Here is a 20,011-nt window from a genome sequence, read left to right as displayed (position 1 = left end):
CTAGATTTGAAGCTTTCGTGACTGCAAGGATTCATACTCTTAGGGTTTTTTCGGTAAAGTCACGTAGGTAAAAATAAATAATAATAATATATTATGGACAATGTAATGAACCACTCCCTCCTGAAGCCCTCTCGCGGCGGCAGACATCGACATTAGTATTTAATTTATTGCTGCAATGTGCAATTGAATGAAAACATATTTACAAGCTAAGGCCCACTCAAGAACCAGGCTACAGTCTACATTATAGACTGCCAGTACGCTTACCGAGGTTAAGAACCAGGCTGCAGTCTACATTATAGACTGCCAGTACACTCACCAAACTTAATAACCAGGCTACACTATAGACTGCCAGTACACTCAATCCGATTAAGAACCAGGCTACATTCTAGATTTGAAGTTTTCGTGACTGAAATAATCCATACTCTTGGGTTCTTTCGGTAAAGTCACGTAGGTAAAAAATAAAAGTAAATTAAATCACGACGTTTCGATTGCAACACAAGAAATCATTATCATCATCAGGTGTGAAAATCACAGCTAGAATTTTTTTACTAAAGTGGGAGAAATACCGAGGTTAAGGAGTTTATATAAGTGTGGACGTCAGGGACTGGGACGTGAGACTGTGCGGTGGAGGGGGGATGTGCGGGGTGGGGGGGGAAGTGCGGGTGGGGGCAAGTGCGGGGGGGGGGAAGTGCGGGTGGGGGCAAGTGCGGGGGGGGGCAAGTGCGGGGGGGGGAGTGCGAGGGGGGGGGAAGTGGGCGGGGCTAGAAGCGAGAGGTTGAGGGAGCTGGAGATGCGCGGGGGGGCAGTGGGCGGGGCTAGAAGCGAGAGGTTGAGGGAGCTGGAGATGCGCGGGGGGGGGGATGTGGGCGGGGCTAGAAGCGAGAGGTTGAGGGAGCTGGAGATGCGCGGGGGGGCGGGAGCGAATCAGCGACGACTTTAGTTACCGCAGTTTATTTTTTATTTTTTTTACCTACATGACTTTACCGAAAGAACCAAATAGTATGTAACCAGGCTACAGTCTACATTAGTGGTTTTTTTTGTTTATTATTATTTCATTTTGTATCATTTTTATTCACTTTCGTTTTATTATTAATTTTCTAACTACGTGAATTTACCGAAACAACCAAAGAATAAGACCCACTGACCTATGATGGAGCTCTTTTTCAGAAGCGACCTGGCCACAAATGATAGCTCAACAAAAGTGGCTTATCGCGTGGGAATTTATAGCAGCCAAATATTCTAAACGCACGTCAATTCTCAATGCGGAGGGGAAACACGGACGACCTGGAGAAAAATACACGCGACCACTGGGAGAGAGAGACACGCAAACTCCAAATATACAGCAGCTGGCGTCAGGGTCGGGATCGAACCCACGACCTCCTGTATACCAGGCGAGGTAGTTAACATCTCATAGCCAACGTGGCGATTTGGAAAGCCAATAGGCCGAGACACACTTGATATGTGCAGATATAAAACTGTTACGTGTTATATATTTGATGTAAATCAGGTACTTAAGAAACGTAAATATGTCAATTGTCAAAAAATTATATCACAAGGCATCGAAACCACATTCAATCCAAGTAAAACAATTTACCTCACGATCTCCCTCAGCGTCCTTAAATACATTTACATAACTTGCAGTGTACTGCCCTCAACTTGTCTTCTGGAGTATTCGCTTTACTTTAATTAGTTTAAAATAAGCCCGTTGTTGTCTTGAGCGAACGCAGAAATCGCGTCAGTCCGCTACCGCCGTTCTCACCAATTCTGAAAAATCCCGCCTCGGTTGGAGAGTGGCCACGGCGTGATGACGTCACCAGCACGGTGACGTCACCGCGAAATTCGACTTACAACAGCATTTACGTGCAGGTGCGTCATTACGTAATCGTGCGTGATGACGACAACAAGTCGCAACGACGTCCGACAATTATCGATCGACCGCTGAGTTGGGCTAGTTATGACGTCATTATGTAGCAGGGCTCGTGTTACGTAACATCACTAATTTAGTGATGACGTCATCGCATTGCCCGAACTTCATTACGTCGCAGTGCTCGTGATACGTCACATCACTAATTTAGTGAAGACGTCATCGCATTACCCGACGTGTTGACGTTTACCTCAAGCTATGAGGTCATCACGTCGCGATGCGTCATCGCGCTGGCATGCGTGATGACGCAAAGCGCGCGATTGAAGCTTCTTTTCCAAATCGCGTACCGCGGCGTAATGATGTCAACACGCGTTGGCGTTTTTCAAACAGACAACGTACGTCACCACGTACTGCGGCGTAATGACGTCTCCGGGCGTGAAATCCCATTTCACGTATTGCATGTAATCGAGTTGCCGTGCGTGACGACGTCATCACGCTTAGGAGTCCTCGTTAACGGGCGGCGAACCAACGTCATTGGGCGTTGCTGCGTAGTGACGTCATTGCACGTTGCCGCCCTCCTCGAATGTTAAAACGGACGCAACACGCACCGCGGCGCAATGACGCGCGCCTTTCTTCGCGTAACCACGCGTCACGCGTAGCCGTGCGCGGTGACGTCACTGCGTAGCCGTGCGCGTTGGCGTCACCGCGTAGCCGTGCGCGGTGACGTCACCGCGTAGCCGTGCGCGGTGACGTCACCGCGTGGGGCGCATCGCCGCCTCGGCCGTGCATGGTGACGTCGCCGCGTAACCGCGCGTGGTGACGTCACCGCGTAGCCGCGTGCATTGACGTCAACTGCACGTCACCGCGTAGCCGCGCGTGGTTACGTCAGGAGGGCATGACGCGCCAGTGTTTACAATCTGCCCGTACGAGCCAGAGGCTTCTGTTGTTGTTGCTGCTGCTGCTGCTCCGCATCTCCCTCGTGTCGCCTCAATTTTCTTAATTTTTTGTTACACATTGTGTGTGTAGTTTTTAAATATATATCTAAACAGCCCTTGGCTTTCCACTCGTTTATTTTCCGCTTTTGTAGTTTCTCGAGCGACTTCTTCAAAGTTATTGTCGTAAACAAAAGGGGACGAGTAGAAGCCGCGAGGAGGCCCCAAGGGAGCGATGCCGTCGGAGAAGTCCTTCAAGCAGCGGCGGAGTTTCAGTGAGCGAAGGCGGCGGCCGCGGCGGGCGACCTCGAGGCTTTTTGTTTCGCAGGGCCTCGGCAAAAGGCCGCGTGTGGCCTCTCTCTCGCAGCGATTTAAATCTCGCTTTTATTGTAATAGCCATTCGTATTGGTTGTGTTGTTTTAAACGTAACGGATATGTGTTCGAGGCGTCAGTCGGGTTTTGTTGTTGTTGTGAAGTAAATTAAAAACAATGCTGGCGAAGTTTTAAACCGCGGTGTTGGGCGAGGTGAGGAGGGGTGGGGAGGCGATGATGATGATGGTGGTGGGGGAGAAATGGCAGCCGCTTTGTGTGGTCATCGTTACGGGGGTGGGGGGCTTTTGATTCGGAACAGCGTTCACGGTGGCGATTGTCAAGCTCCAAAACATCGTCGGTGTGATCCGCTGCATGTTGATGATGATGATCACCGTCCGTTTTCATCGGACGTTCTCGCCTCGTGGTTGGGCGTCGCGATGTTTATTTTACGTCGGTCATTATTGGCACCGTTTGACAAGAGGCCAAACACCGTCAAGCACGACGGTCGTTGTCATCTCACAAACGTAGTCGCCTCGCCGATCATCGTCAGCCTTCCTAGTCTTGTCCGCCACTACTTGACAGAGGCTATATAACGTCGTTTTCTCGGCCTTTGTGTGTCATCCTCTCGGCCTTTGTGTACACACTGCTGTGGATGGAAGATCATGTTCGTCATCTTAGCCATGGTCTATCCACTGTTCGACGAATTTCCACCCCCCCCCCCCATCAACAGCACCGGCAAAGATCGAAGTTGTATTTCATTTGCAGGAGGGAGGCGTATTCAACCTTGGCGACATCGCTTTAGACTTTAAAGATTTCCTAAAGTCGAAAAAAGCGAGCGATGGCGTGGGAGGCTTAACCCCGAAGTGTGTAGATTATGACAATTACTGGCTTCTATCCAGCAGTGGATACACAGTTACTTTGATAGTCGTTGAGTGACCTTCATACAGCAGTAGATGAGAGGCGACAGTGCGGGCGACAATAAAGTTGATGTCGTGAAGCCGAGCCACGAGCAGTATGGTCGGGCAGTTGTTGTGTAACATGGTTGTAAACATAGTTGTAAACACGGTTGTTGTTGTTGTTGAGGATAAGGTGGGTGGGCTGTGTAAAAGCCAGTGGCGATGGAAATGTCGCGTTCCGATGGCACATTACCGGCTGGTCGCCGTAAACAACAACAGCAGCTGCTGCTGCTGCTGGCTTCTCATGACAATTTACCGTCGGGCGCTAACCGGGTCGTGTGTTAAATTATACTGACCCCCCCCCCCCGCCAACATGACGACTACGATGGTGATGGTGGTGTGGGTTGTGTCGAGACGTTTCACATCGGCGACGGTAAAGTAGTCGACAGAGTCGAGGTTTTAGCAAATGCGCAGATCGAACGTGAGATACATCCCGCTGGTGATGGGTTTAAGAAAAAATGTAATGACGTCATCCCGCTGTTATTGTTATGGCTTGTCGAGAGCGACGCGGTTCGAACCGAAACGATGGCTTGCTTCTAAGCACGCGTTCCTTTGTATTCGCCAAGTGTGTATATGTTTACCCGTGTTATCGCTTGTGTCTAAAGTTAACACCCCCCCCCCACCCGGAGTACATTTCACTCGGCCTACCCATCCTTACAGGGTCAGTCAAATAGGTCCAACTTTAAGCGAAGTCAACAAGTCGGCGTTTACTCGGGAGAGACACTGGCCGCGGCCATGATAATGTGGAATTTCCACCATAAGCCTCAAGAGTTTAGGGGTAGAGACGAGCTCCCATCCCATTCGCCAGGGGAGGCTCTTAACTTAATTAGACTTTTTTTCACGACAGATGTTTAATGCTGCTGCTGCTGCAGCTACTGCAGCCAGGAAAAGGCATTGTTCTAAATCGAGGAGGCATAATTGCATAACAAGCGAGCACAGATGTTGAAGGCCAGCCCAGTGTAATCTGTCGGGGATTAAATTCGTTCACGCGCTAAGTGCAGCAGTCTCTCTCTCGTGCGGGTGCCCTTTTTCGTTTAGGTCTTCGTACTAATGAGAGTCATTTATCCCTCGCCCTTTCCTGTGTGCTTCTTGCTCCCCCCCCCCGCCCCCTCTCCGTGTTTCTCTTCCCGAGCAGCCGAGAGGGTGAAGGACGTGGAGCTGATCCGCTCTCAGCACCCCAACAAAATCCCGGCAAGTGCGGCGGTGGCGGCACTCCAACGCAACAAGCGTTCGCGCTCGATGTGTCCTCGTTCAAATTAAGCCAGGAGATTTAAAACTCAAAACCCTTTCGCCCCAGATTTAGCTAATTATACAATGCACAGTGGATGTATGTAGCGTCTAATTGCTGTCTCAATTAAAACGCTGTACAGAAAGTTGTTTTATAGAAAGACACGAGCGGTCACTAATAATAGGCAGACGAGGATAAGGGAAGAGAGGTCTTGAACCTGGATCTGAACAGTGGCAGTCTTACTAAGTAAGTGTGAGCAGTAAAACATATCTGTTTCCGATTAAGATTTTGGTCAGTTGAAACGGTTTTTTTACGGTGTGTACCTTTGTCTTTATTGCCAACAATGGGGGTGAATTGTCAAGTTGATTTTGTTTTGTCGATTTGTAGATGCGGCTCAATTTACAACTCGGTGAAAATTAGGGGCATTTGAATATATTGACTGCTGGGAGGAGTGAAGAGCAGATTTTTTTGGAAGCCATGTGCTATGTTCCAGAAGACTTGTTTTGCACTTTGACCCATTGTACCCAACTGGGACCTTTTGAATGCGTTGGCTTTGTTACAGATTGTGAATCGCCGAGTATAACTCTAGCAGTAAAATACAATGAACCTTTAGGAATTCGTGGTTAAGACAAGGCCACTGTATACAACATGTATGTTACGTGGACATCCATGCTAATCGGAGGTGCGAGAGAAGGACGACAAACTAAAACAGAAAGCAGTTTTAAAGAAATGAGTTTTCAATCGAGATGATTTAAATGTCCATGTAGCTCCAGTGGCTTCCTAACATCGGAAGGAAGAGCGTTCCAGACGGCAGCAAAAGCGCGTTTTAAAGCGCCGTCTTTGTTAGATGTCTAGCCAAAATGCCGCTGACTTCCCAAAATACCATCTATGGTTATGGACTATAAATAGTCAACTCATCCAGGGTAATGGTGGGTAGAGGGGCGGTCTGGATAAAACAGGAAAATACAAAACATATGCAAATGAGGCTTTAAGGATGTATTTGCTTGCAAAGGTAGTGGGGGGTCAAGACGTAGGCTGTTTTTTTTTATTGTTCAAGTAATCGATCACTTGAGTCATTGAGTGGGGAGCAGTGAAATAATAACCAGCCTGCTAACAGAAGGCAAGACTGAGTGCTTCAGTCTGTATCCTTTATTTAACCAGTGTATGAAATACTCCCAATGCTTATGTTTTCCAACGGCGGCCTAGGTCTTGTTAAGTGATATTAAGTACGCGGATTTTATGAACATTTAAAATAGAACAAATCTCAGCTGAACGTATTAATAATAATGTAATTTATAATAAATGTATTACCCGCACCTCCGATTAGCACGGTTGGCTACGTACGGTGTGAAAGAAGTTCAACATACAAATATACATGGGAATATATTTTAAGTTCTGGAAATTAAAATAAAAACATCAGGCAAGTATTATGGAGAAAACTACAAATGTGATAAAATGTTAACAAATGATGCCCAAACATTTCAACGTATGTATCATGAACTTTAGAATCGTTACCCCTCGGTAATCGATGCGCCATTATAAGCCAGCTATCTGCCCATCAGTAGACTTGGCAGTCTGCTATACATTTGGTGGGCAATCGATGTGTACATGCGTTATGGCAGCTGGGCATCTTAAAATATACAGTGCATCTGCTCTCAAAGAGTTGTGGTTTGTTGAGACGCTGGCCACATGTTGAACATCACGGTGTACCCACAACAGGTGTTGTGTGTTGCCCCCTCGTGAGCCGTGGTTATTTTAGCCCCCGGGCGAGCTTACACGTGGCCTTGGCTGTCGTGCGACGTTGTCAGCGTTGTACCGAGAGCAGACGCAACTAACCCGACCTGCTCACCCGCCTCATCTATCTCTGCTCACCCCCCTCCCCGCTCTCACTCCCTTCTCTTCGCACGAACCCCCCTCACCTCATTCCCCTCCGACCGCCGGTGCTCGGAGTAAACTCGCCGCGCTTGTCAGCAAGCTGTCGCGATCGAAATAAAATGCAATTGCTCGCGAACGACTCCCAAGCCGTTGCTTTGAGTTACACGCCGACAAAATAATATTTTAGAGGCAAATCAAGGGAGAAGTAGGGGGAACAGTTGTGTTCTAGAGGTGTTGGAAAGAGAGAGAAACAGTACTGGAGAATGATTGAGACAGACATAACACAGGAATGCATGGAGGGTTGTTATTTATCAACTGACCCAGTTGAAAGCAGAGAGCTGGATTCGAGACTGCTGATGATGATAACGATGTTTGTGAACGCAGGTTATCATTGAGCGATACCGCGGAGAGAAGCAGCTGCCAATGCTGGACAAAACCAAGTTTCTGGTGCCGGACCATGTCAACATGAGCGAGCTTGTCAAGATTATACGGTAAAGGGTGGCTCATTGTGTGTCGGTCGGTACTCCTACCGGCTCCTACGGGCTGATAGCATGCACCACGGTTCGCAAAGTTATCAGCCACTGATGTGGGCAACGTTTAAATGTCAAGTGAGAATATATTAATGTAATGTTGCTGAACATACAGCCCTTTGTCAAGCCACTGCTGGATGAAGGCCACCCCACGCTGTGTCGTCACGGTGGGGAGGGGGGGGTGTTTGACTCGACACGAGTTATTGTGGGTGGGATAAGCTGGGGGCTCAGACCAGTTCAGGATTCACTCACTACCGACGTTAGCCTTGGGTAGTATTCAAACTCGCCTTGCCGGGTTCAAAGCGCAGTGAGCCAATTACAGCGGCAAGGCTGCGCCATCCCTGGACCATTATTTGAGTCTGATAGAAATTGTAATGCCTAGGTTTCTATGAGTTTTCATTTTTACTTTGTCATGTTCAGTTTGCAGTGCTGTAATCGAAAGAACAATGTGTGTATTATGCGACTGCAGTATTGAACATTTTTGTCCGTATCTTAAGAGGCTATTCATGATAGTGTGGCAGCCGCACTCCTAATGTGCATTAGTCATCCGCTGGGGTCGGGTGAGGGGCGTTGTCAGCAGCAGTTCGTCCTACTCTTGTGAAAAGGGAGTTTTTTTTGCCTTTTTATCCCATCATCTAAGGGAGAGAAAAAAAGCATTAAAATGGAAAAGAGAAATTGCTCAAGCTTCCATTCAGAGCACGCGTGCATTTGCTTGTTCCGATATAACGTTTAAGAGATTGGTACTTGATTCGGCCTCTGCGTGAGGGGTATAGATGCCTCGTTTGACCATACTTTGCGACGCTGGTCAATTATTTAGTGCCAAGTTCCCCCGGTAAAGGTCAATTACAAACCTGGGGGCCCCTAAGAACCCAACCGTAATCACGCATCGGACAGGGCATGCGCGGGAACAAGAGCGGCTTGTACGGCGAAGGCACACGTGAGATCCCTTTCTAATTATACCGCATGTTTTATGTTTCGCGAATGTTGACAGCACTCCAGTCTCCAGGCTTCTCGCTTCTCGCCGCCGCTGATGAATGATGTCCTTTTGTGGTCTCGGCAACGCTTTAGCGCACACAAGTCTGGCCCGTGATTTGTTTGTGTATTTTTTGTCCTCCGAAATTTTGGGGAGAAAAACATTTCGGCGCTCGTAATTGGGTAAAATTTTAACTTGTTGGTGCTTCGATGGCGATTCCCCCCCCCCCCCCCCTCTTAACTCGCACGGCTGCCGGGGCTGTGGCTATTTATAAAATGTGTTGCTAAACGCGGATGCTTATCCACTCTCAATGCTGCCCTCTCAAAGAAGTGTTGTGTTGAAAGTCATTTTTCTCAAGGTGTGTCCGAGAGGACGGGTTGATTACTACGTGGACATTCTGTTCTTGCCAAGTAGCTTAAAAGATTGCGCAACGGTGCCAATTGCACGATGTTTGTTTCCCAGAATTCATGCCATCAGATTTGTTTGTACAGCCATGGAGTCCTCATGCTGTTTTGCACTCGGCATAAATGAAAGTGTCAACATGTGAAATATACATCATAATACTTTTCATACTTTCAACGATTGTTCATAATGTAATTGACATTTCGTGTTTGTGTGGTGTGTTGTGAGCTCTATGCTTTGTACTTGGCACTCCCTCGCCTGGTATACAGGAGGTTGTGGGTTCGATCCCGACCCTGGTGCCTGTCTATTTGGAGTTTGCACGTATCTCTCCAACGTGGTCCTCTGGATTTTTCTCCGGGTCCTCCAGTTTTCCCCTCCACATTTAGAATCGACACACGTTTAGAGTATTTGGCTGCTATCAATTTCCGTGTAATAGACCACTTCGTTGAGCTATCATTGTTGGCCAGGTCACTTCTGAAAACGAGTTACATAGCTCAGTGGACCTTACCTGGTAAAATAAAATAAAAATGAACTTGAGTTTAACATGAATGGCGAGAGATATGAGACTGGTTCTCGGCACCCACTTTACCAACTCACACCGACCAGTTTGGCGAAGTTTGATCAAACAAATCACCGAGAGTAACACGGCATGGTAGGCATGCTTTCTCGCAGCAGTGGAGCGATACAATTGGAAAAACACATTCTTTCTTATTTCAGCATTTGCATTTGAACTAACCATCCGTTCATTACCGGCGACATTTGTTTGGAATTCAGCTCGTTAACTTTGACACCGCATGATACAAAATCTTGCTTCGCATCAGTTCTGTCGTTGATCTCTCCAACAGAGCCAAGCTGCAGTTTTTTTTTCAACTGTCGTGTCTATGCTTGGGCATCTGTAAAAAAACAAAAAGTGAAATTAAAAACAAAAGTAGACCAGTGAGCCAGCACCGCCACGATCTGGGTTTGAACCCGGGCAGCGAACCCATAGTGATTGGAACAAGTTCTCACTTGCATTGAGCTGATGTTATCGGCCCCGATGACTGCACAACCACAGTCATTCATCTTGATCTTCACAGAAGTTGGCAATATTTTCCACCGTGAGAATTGCACATTTAGTTTGATTGCCATGCAACGATCATCTCTACAGCACCTAGGGCGAGCAAGGCAAAATGCTTTTAGCGTTGGTCTTTGTCACTAGGTTCAAATTTACATTTAATTATTGGAATTGAATCATTACGAAAATTATCCTAGCCCCCTCCCCCACCCACCATTATATACAGACATGAAAGCTTCCAGCAAAACTAAATTGGACGCATGACACATAGAGGTGTTGGTAGTGATTTGCACTCGGCTGTGGTTCAGGGCGTACTCTCTACCCCCAGCCTGCGCATGCCGGTGGTTTAGGAAAGGATTACGATTCAGTCCGTTATGGTTACCACCTGCCGTAGTGCAGGACACACCCAGACCCCCTCGGCTTGACAGTGCTAGCCATGATTCTAGATTTTAAGCTTTCGTGACTGCAATGATTCATATTCTTAGGTTTTTTCGGTAAAGTCACGTAGGTAAAAACATTAAAATTAATAAAAGTAAAATAAAATAAAAATCACGACGTTTCGGAGGCAACACAAGTCTTCAGGTGGAACCGTCACAGCCACGACAGTTGTTTCAAGTAAATGAGAGATTGCAGGAGCTACCACTCCGTTTATATAATGGTTGGAGAGGGGGGAAGGGCCAAGTACAGCACACTTTTATTTTATTTTACTTTTATTAATTTTAATGTTTTTACCTACGTGACTTTACCGAAAAAACCTAAGAATAGTGCTAGCCATGGTTGGCGGGAGGGGGGGTCTCGTCGTGAACGGGTGTCCATCCTCTATGGCTCGCCTTTTCATTCTATTTCCACTTCCGCGAGTGTTTAATTGATCGCTGTGCGTGTTGCCTGTGGGCGTAAGCTACGGGTGGGTGGGTGGACTGCGGGATGACCCCAGGGATCTATGTTCGACGTGTTGCCTCCTGTCTCTTCACTGACCTGCACTGAGCAGGGGGGTGGTGAAATATGGTCAAACAACTCCCATGGCTGATATGATGTGTGGAGATCTTTATCCAGCAGTTGATCAATTGATTACAATTTTTTAAGTAATTTGTGTCATGTGTTGACTTTTCTTTCCCTCTTTGAATAATCGCACGAGTTTTAAGAGTTTGTCTTGCTTAATTTAGGCAGTTTTACGTGACATCTTTGCAGGGCTTCTTGTTGTTTTGTATACATTCTAGATTTTAAGTTTTCGTGACTGCAAGGATCCATACTTTTTGGTTCTTTTGGTAAAGTCACGGTGAAAAAATATAATAAAAATAAATAAAATAAAAATAAGAATACAATAAAAGAAAAAAAATCGTTATTTCTATTTTTTGTTTTTAATGGAATTTTTATTTGTATTTTATATTTTTATTTAGTTTTTTTATTATATTTTTTCACCTACGTGACTTTACCGAAAGAACCAAAGAGTTTGGTATACATTCTCTTTTTTAAATGTCACATCGTTGAGAAGCTGGTCCACATCTTAACGTTGATTTTTGCTCTTTCTATCCGTTCATAATGTGTTCTCAGTTATCACTATTTTGAAATAAATACATAACAGTTTTGCGAGTCACTATACTGTACTCATGTTTTACGAGTCAACCAGCAGTGGGATTATAGGGGTTTTTTTTCTTCATTAGTCTCAAACTTATGGTTAAAGAATACAGTATTTGTATTCAGCACCCTTTAAAACCTCCAGATACCAATTTTTATATGCCTAGGTTAAACATTTTTAAAGTTAATAATGTTTTGTATCCCCGAGTTTGGAGTGCTTGAGTACTTTTTGGGTTATTTTAGTTGTAAGCAATGGATGTAACTACTAAAGTATAAGTTGTTTTTGCTCGTCTAGAACAGCGGTTCATAACCTTTACTGCAGCCTTGCACTCCTTGGCTTCTCAAGCGTAAAAAAATGCATAATGTTAATCAATACATAGGGTTTGATGAAACAAAGTACGTTGTACCTACGTGCCCGTGCTTGTTTCGATGATTTATCTTCTAAAAAAAAAATCTGGCCATGTCTCGCTACCCCCAGAAAGGGCATGTCGTACCCCCAGGGGGTGCGTGCGTGCACCCCAGGTTAAGATCCACTCATCTCGTGCATCATTAGAATGTTACGTGACCGATTCGAATACCTTTGTCAGAAGTCTAAAACGGTAAAAATAACTAATTCTGCCCTCTAGTGGTGATGTCCTAGTATGCTCCGTTATACAAAGTCAGACACAAGCTTTACTTGGAGCCCTTGAAACACTCCACTGCTGGATGAAAACCTCCCCATGTCAGTCACGATGGACGTTTGACCATACTTCACCACACTTCACCATGCTGACCAGCAGCGGGTTTGTGTGTGGTCGCCTTGTTAAATGGGTAATATGTTTTGCGTTCGTAGAGGATTCGCATACATTCTGCAAGTGTTAAAACTCGCCCACCTTCCCTAGTTCAGATGAATCTGCACTCGGTGGTTTGCCCGTAGTGGTTGGTGCGCCTCTGTTTACTCTGCGTTTTGCCTTCTTAGTGATAATCATGCCTGTTTAGTAAGAAGAATAACAATGCGCCCCACGTTTTGAACACTTATTTTTCTTCATCTGATTACACTACAGGGTTCCCTCGCTTTATGCAGTAGTAGATGCTTTCCAAAAAAAGTGCGCGCAAGGCGAAACCGCACGCGACGGTTGCCTGGAATTTTTTGCACTTTTTGTACGCAGCATGGACGGGTTGTGCTTTTTCTGTAGGATTTTATTGTTTACGTATGTGATGTTTAGATTTGTGTACAATGAATTTTAGGTGTATCTTGTAATTTTATTGTTTGTTGCGGTTGAACCCAAATCAAGAGCCGAATGGCTCACAGGGTAAATCCTAATAAATGAAACTGAAACTGAACTGCCGAGTAGCGCGTACAGCGCACACTGCGTTCTCCCACATCGCTGCACACGAGTGAATTCAAACCACAGTCGAGTGACTTTAGGGTAGAAATAGGCTAGCCGCATGTGCGCCAAATCGCACAAAGCGAACCTGTATGCTGTTGTCGTTATTGTTCACTTCGTTGTTATGTTACTGCTTATTCAGAGGCATACCTGAGCGGATAGTGAGGGGGGGTCAAAAAGGGCAGGCCCCCCCCGACCCCGCCCACCTCTCCTCTGATGTTTTTAAACGACGTTGCACATAGCTGTAATAATTGTGAAATGAAATGTGTGAATGACTCAATAATTGCCGTATTGAACACAACGCAGCTACGCATAAGCATTCAGGAATGGGGGTGTTTCAAATTGAAGTTTAAACAGAGTCGGGGAAACGTTTTCCCGACTTGGCACTCTTAGTCAGGGGGAGATTCCGCCCTCGTGTAATGTTGAGCCCACTGGACTTGCATTTCATAGGTCACCGGTTCGATCTTCCGGCACGGCAGTTGAGAAACAATGGGCACGTTTGTTATGTCGCCCCACTCTGTCTGTGCGCCCGGTAACATCATTGGGTACACCACGGTTAGTCGATCGGTAGGTCGCACGTGGTGGGGTACAGCGTGGGTACTCTTCCAAGGCATCTGGCCAGTGTGGAAGAGTAGGCCAAGTAACCCTCTACCATGAGGGTTTTCCTGAGCTCCCCGTCGTAGAGGCCTGTCCACCAGCAGTGGCGTGATCAAGTAATTATCGGAGGGCCGCACCTCCAGCATTTCACGATTTACCATCGGTAGGAAAACAATTTGCCGCGTAAGCCACCGCTGCTTCCGTAACGTCGATCGTTCTCCCGTCGTCGCGTTCTGTTTCGCAGGCGCCGTCTGCAGCTGAACCCCAACCAGGCGTTCTTTCTGCTGGTGAACCAGCGCAGCATGGTGAGCGTGGCGGCGCCCATCTGCGAGGTGTACGAGCAGGAGCGCGACGACGACGGCTTCCTCTACATGGTCTACGCCTCGCAGGAGACCTTCGGCTTCTGAGCCGATCCGATCCTCAGCCGACGACTTTTCAACACGGCCGCGCCCGGACCTCGCCGCCGTGTGCGTCCTTACGACTCTCGCCACGACCCCGACTAATCGCCGCCTCTTTATTCCCCTCCATCCCTCTCCCCCACCCCACTCGTCATCCCGCCAACCTGCCCCACTTCCCCCTCCCCCCCGGCACACTGTCCTCCTCCGAACCTCGCATTTTGTTTAATTTCATAGCTGCCAATGTTCTGATTTGATGGAGCGTTGTACGTTTCTCCGTTCACGCCTACCAGTTTTTTTTATTTTTGACCGTGCTCTGCTTTGGAGCGAAACGGGATGGCAAACCTGACAATTACCTTGGAATTGCGTCCTGTCGTAATGTCGGATGTTAATATGAAGCCTAAGATATCACGCAGCTCATGGTTGGCGCGTGCATACCACTGCTAATTATGGCCTCTCGTTCGTTCCCCTTCCTGACGAGCACCTGCTCCGTTTTCTGCGCTGTAAGGAATTAGGGAAATATCATGGCATGCTCTTGTTTTTTTAACGGCAAAAAATTGGAGCATGCTTAGCTCCCCTTTTGACTTTCCTAAGTTGGCAGCTATGTAATTTAATTATAATGTTGTTATTTTTTAGACTGGCAGTGGTAGTGCCATCTTGACTTGGCTGCCCCAGCGGGTTTGCTTGTTCCGAGGGTGCCACCCGCTGCAAACGACTGACAGTTCAGGCCGATTCTTCAGGAGCCTTTTGTTAACATTTCGTGGACTCTGTATCCTCAAGCCGTGGATACACGGGGGGCCACTTGTTTGTGATCCTAGGCAAGATTCTCTCACCTCCACGGAGGCCTGAACACCGGCAGGGCTTACAGCCGTAGTGATTCCCCCCCCCCCACAAAATTTGCAATGATCCAACTGGGGAACTTTGGATAATAACTCCGACACCGTGATAGGAACGCGTGTACAACGTGGCAAACGCGCGAATTTGCAACAGTTGCAAGCGCGAGTACATTTTTACAACACGGGAAATGTAAATTGGTACATTACAAACCAGCCGTGCGCGTTGGAAACGGTGAGTCGTGATGCTGCCCGAAATGCGATTGGCGCCGCGTTTAATTGGCCCAAACGGGCAGCCACGCTTTTCCCCTCGCTTGTACCCACGCAGTTCCCCGATGAAGGTTTATCAAAGGAGGTTTCGATGCCACCAAGTTGTCATCGTGTTCCCGTGACTAAAACGATGGAAACCCGCAAACTGAGGCTTTTCAAAAACCGTTCCCGTTTGCAAATTGCTCACCTTGGCTCGTTTCGGCAATGGCGTTACTATATCACCAGCAGCGCCGTCGATAACTACCACGACAGCGTGCCGCCCGCCCTGTGGGGATGACCGCGTCTCGTTTCCAACGGTCGTTTTCAACGTCCCGGGATCAACCGCGTTGCTCTCTGAAGCGCGGGGGGACATTTTTTTTTATTTTAAAAGAAATGCTGGGAAGTTGAGAGGCGCCCAGAGGCTTTTTTGTTGTTTTAAGTTCACTAACTACATCAGCTGCACCTGTGCAAGAACATTGTTTGCCTTTACCACCTTCCAGTTGTTGCTGGGTACAAAAAAAAACGTGTAGCATTCTTTCACCAGCGATAGCTAAATTGTGTTTGTGTTTTTTTCTTCCGTAGTCGAGTTTATTTACGATCTGCTTCGTATTAAGTCGCTGTCGAGTTTTGTTTTCCTCGCAGTGACCTTTTTCTTTTTGTTCGCTCGTAGCTTTTAAGTTGCCCGATTTTCTAGTCCCGTCAACGCGTTTGAACCGCATCTATCACCCGCTTATTGTACGCGACGAACGCGCCTCATATTCGACAACGCGAGCCGCAAGAGCCCGTTAAGCAAATTAACCTACCAAAATATGATGCTTTGCACAGGTAAAGGTTTTAAAAGTGACATTCTTTCTGAAATCGTTGCATATTACTTTAAACTTAAGATACCGCGAGATATTATTCAATTGCTTCCTGTATTTTAAAAGCGTTCGTTTATTGCAAACTGTTTTAAAAACTTAAAACTTCATGGTGATCTGTGCTTCCCCCCCTCCCCATTTTACTGTTAAAACGTTCTCATTTTCCACTTTGCTCGCGGTAAAGTTTGTGCATGGAGTTGAATTTTGAAATAAGCTGGCGCTTTTCAGCGTCATAGTGGACCGATAGCCCCCTTGTGCGCATTTTAAATCCCAGCATCGCAGTCTTTTGCAGCGCAGGATATAACGCTGAACACGTTAAGTTATGAATACGCCCTTGCATGTGCGACCCTGTTGTCAGTCCACTGCTGGATGAGGGCCTCCCAATGCCGTGCGGGTCATGGGGGTTATATGACCACACTTCACCCTGGTCAGTGCAGGTTGACAAGGCGAGGAGCACGTACGTTGTGAGCATGGTACAGTGCAACAGTGAATGTTGGTGCACTGCCCTCTGACAACGTAGCCCCGTAGCGGCCTGCAACGCCCGGTTTCAAGCGTGGTGGTCGCCCATCCAATCGCTATCCAAGTTGAACCCCGCTTAGCTTCCAAGATGTGACGAGATCAAGTGCACTGTGGGTGATTTGGGCGCCGGCGTGCACGCATTGCCGGGATGAGCGAGACATTGGGCCGCGCACCGTTGCGGAGGAACAAACTCGCGCTCTTGCCATCTGGGAGCAACAGAAGGCGCCGGAGCTTTCTACGGAGCCTGGCGACCAGTGCCCAACTCACGGCACGGCCAGATAGAGCGCCAGATGTGGCAGTGCGCATGCCATAGCGATGCCAGTGCCACGGCGAGGGACGATGGCCGGGTGGCGAGGGAGATCAGAACGCTGAGCTGGGACCGCTGAGATGGATTCTAATGCAGGCGACTGTCCGTAACGAGATGATGCCCACGGCCAACGACTGCACATAAATACCCGTCGCATTAAATTTGGTTTTGCGTTAAGTTTCGGCTCCATTCTACCTCTTGAGAATTAAAAAATATATCGGTTTGATGGACGTCGTTCTCCGTGGCTCGAAAGGGATATTTTCGCGTTCGCTCCGTGATGTCCGCTTCCACGGGCCGCTCTGTTCAAGTGGGCGGGGGTGGGGGTCGTCGCACTATTTGGCGACGTTTTCAAATAATAACCGCTTCGTCTCGTGTGACGTGCGGCCGATGGCACAACTGGGATGAAAATGGAGAAAGACAAATAAGTACGGCTTTCACGAGCAATATCCATAACAGAGGTTGTTTGAGTTAGAGCTACCCCAAAAAAAACTTTTTTGTGGAAATATAATGTGGATTGCGGCACAGGGCGAGGTTTACATGCTGGGTGGCCTGACACCTCTCCCACTCTTGAGGAGGGGGGTGGGGGGATGAGCAGTGGCGGTCACACGGAGTCCGAAGACTTTCAGGCGGGTCCCGCGACATTGGGAGGAGTGGCCAACACCAATGACATTGTGTTTGTGTGCGTGTTTAGCTTTGGGAGGAATCGCATGGAGAAGAGCGGTAGAACATACAAATGCCACACAGGAAAAGCGGAAAATTTGGGAATGGAATCATTTTTGTCGTGAGGCGCCACATTTGCCGATGATGGGCGCTCACGTGTCGGGCGGTCTAGTGCAGCCGCCTCAAACCCTAAGACGTCTCCACCCACGCCTCCCCGTGGACCCCGGCAGCCCTCGACCTTAGCCGGGGCGAGCCGTGCAGCCGTTAAATGCTGAGACTCGTGTCTCGGACTCCGCTCAAGGATAATGACACGTGGACAATGTGACGTGCAGTCTGCGAAAGGCACGATTGTGGCCATTGGATCGGCCGACCTGCCATGCCTTGCATGTCATGTGACGTGACCATATTGTGTGCAGGCTTGCACCTCGCCTTGTGTTTGGCCACCGACTCGAAACGAGTCAAAATTGTGGCCATATTATTTTAGAGCCTCTCTGTGCACCAGTGTAACGCATTGCTAGCTATCTTCAGTGCAGTGTGGTCATCATTGCCTCGGGGGTATTTATGGGCATGTCACATGACACGCAAGGCACGACGTTTGGTCCGATCCAACATCACAATCACACTTTTAGCTGCCTATAAGTTGCCCATTCCATGTCTCGGCTTTATTCCTCATGTTCGTTTCCAACCTGCATGTGCTGTTCTCTCAGATGAGAGTATCATCAGTTGCTGAGAGTGTTAGAATCGGTTTTGCTCTTCAAGGCTGTTTAGTCAAACTTTAAATCACAATCCCCCCCCCCCCCCCCAATTAACCATAATTATTGGCCCTCAAAAATAAACTTTGAGTTTGAAGCTGACGTCATGGCTAAAGGACACCAGCTATCAAAGGGAGCAGCGAATAGTCCCCGTTCGTAATGAATGCAGCCGAGCCCGGCGGCCCATGATTTTCAGTGCGCGTGTGTTCTATTAGGAAGCGCGGCGCTGGTTTTTGTCGAATTGCGTAACAGCCGCATTTCCAAAGGGCTCTAAATTAAGAGAGTTTCTGCGCTGTACTGTTGCTTGGCAGTCCGCCCCATTGTCAGGTTATGTAAGATCGCGGCTGCTGGAAAACATTCGCAAATGCCATTGATCGGGGAGGGGGGGGGTGCAAAAGGTGTTGTCATTTTAGTTGGCGTCGTCGCGCTAACGCCTCTACAGAAACGCGACCGCTCCCACGTGGTCGAGGCAGGTTCATCCGCTCGGGCCCATTGAATGAGTGCGTGGCGCATCTTTTATTGGGCGTTTCACATTTCTCGACATGGGGTTCGGGGGAGAACGGGCGAGGGCGAATGCAGTGCCATGTCCTGTCCCCATCTACATTCGCTAAAGCTGCTCGCACCGCAATGTTCAATGTTTCTCGCTGACCGGGTTAAAGTTACGTGACGGGACAGCAGGCGCGCACGGATACCACCCGGGGCATTGCGCAGCGTTTGGCCACTGATTGAAGCCCCCCCCCCCCCCCCCCACGGCTGTACATAGCTTTTTCTACAAACGTGGGGGTGACAGCGGTAGGCGACAGTCACGTTCTGTGCTGCGCGGTTTAGGTGCAACTCTCGTTCCTGGGGCACAGCACCCGTGCCGGGACGATCGCCTTGCCGTGCGTCGCGCGCACGACCCGAGCTCTGATCCCCCTGCCCGCAGGGCTCCGTGCAAGAAGCATGCCCCTCGTGTTCAGTGTGAACTGCCGTGCCCTGTGTGTGTGTGGGTGGCTTCCAAACGGTCGAAATCTCGTAGCGCCAGCCCCTCTCTTCTCCTCCCGCGCCAACGTGAAGCGTTGCAGAAGCGATGATGACCAGCATGTCACGTGATCGGTGCATACATCCAGTAAAAAAACGTACACACAGAAATAACGACGTCAAGCGTCGGCATAGTTTGACCGAAGTTCGCCTAAAGCCCACGGTGTGGTTGATACGCATGGACTTGGCACGCATGCACGTGGGGACGACTATTATACAAACCACCCCGCCTCTTGTCAAATCGCGCTTTGGGTGCTTGTACAATTAACTCTGCCTAATAGATTGTTGCTTGTAGGTATACGCTAGAGTATTCACAGATTATCACGTGTAACTTCCGTCGCAGTCATGTTTTTTCTTTTATTTTGGAGCACTTTAAACCCGCGGCTGTGTACATTTTGCTTTCAGTTATTCACGGCAGATTCCCTGGGGGGGGGGTGAACAGCGACTCCTGTTTGCATTGGGAGGATCAAACCGGAGCCAACCGTTTTGATTGGATGCAAAGAGGGGAAGGGGATGTCTGGATTCGAGGGTTAAGAATGTTTCGTTTACCGGCATACATTGTGTCACGTGTGGTTGTGGTTTATGGTTGCTTAAGTGTACTGCGGCATTAAGTTAAATAAAAGTGAACAAAACTGCTCCGTTTCTACTGCGATGTGCTTTGTTGGGATTGCCATGTCTCCGGATTATAAGACGCACGTGTAACCCCTGTGTTATCAAATAAAACATGTATTATGGTGGTGGGAGGGTGCCGAAT

General features: G+C 48.1%; 2 protein-coding genes across 2 annotated transcripts in view; both read left to right on the top strand.

Moving 5' to 3' along the window:
* The first annotated feature begins 2,764 nt into the window (after nucleotides 1-2,764).
* On the top strand, nucleotides 2,765-19,893 carry LOC144949671 (microtubule-associated protein 1 light chain 3 beta). Its single transcript, XM_078879666.1, has 4 exons — nucleotides 2,765-3,071; nucleotides 5,200-5,255; nucleotides 7,552-7,658; nucleotides 13,910-19,893. The coding sequence occupies exons 1-4, from the start codon at nucleotides 3,032-3,034 to the stop codon at nucleotides 14,070-14,072; spliced, it is 366 nt and encodes a 121-aa protein (XP_078735792.1). The 5' UTR covers nucleotides 2,765-3,031; the 3' UTR covers nucleotides 14,073-19,893.
* The window catches only part of LOC144949669 (solute carrier family 12 member 6-like), a 112,320-nt gene continuing 105,118 nt past the window's right edge, over nucleotides 12,810-20,011 (top strand). Inside the window, exon 1 of the mRNA XM_078879665.1 lies at nucleotides 12,810-12,814. The gene's annotated coding sequence lies outside the window, so the exon portion shown is untranslated. The remainder of the gene's footprint in view (nucleotides 12,815-20,011) is intronic.

Source organism: Lampetra fluviatilis, chromosome 54, assembly GCF_964198595.1.
Source record: "Lampetra fluviatilis chromosome 54, kcLamFluv1.1, whole genome shotgun sequence".
NCBI classification, from domain to species: Eukaryota; Metazoa; Chordata; class Hyperoartia; order Petromyzontiformes; family Petromyzontidae; genus Lampetra; species Lampetra fluviatilis.
This window is presented reverse-complemented; position numbering and strand designations above follow the sequence as displayed.

Coding starts and splice junctions, on each gene's coding strand:
- LOC144949671 (XM_078879666.1), top strand. CDS start 3,032: ATGCCGTCGGAGAAGTCCTTCAAGCAGCGGCGGAGTTTCA. Junction 3,072..5,199: donor CAAGCAGCGGCGGAGTTTCA/GTGAGCGAAGGC, acceptor CTTCCCGAGCAG/CCGAGAGGGTGAAGGACGTG. Junction 5,256..7,551: donor AGCACCCCAACAAAATCCCG/GCAAGTGCGGCG, acceptor TTGTGAACGCAG/GTTATCATTGAGCGATACCG.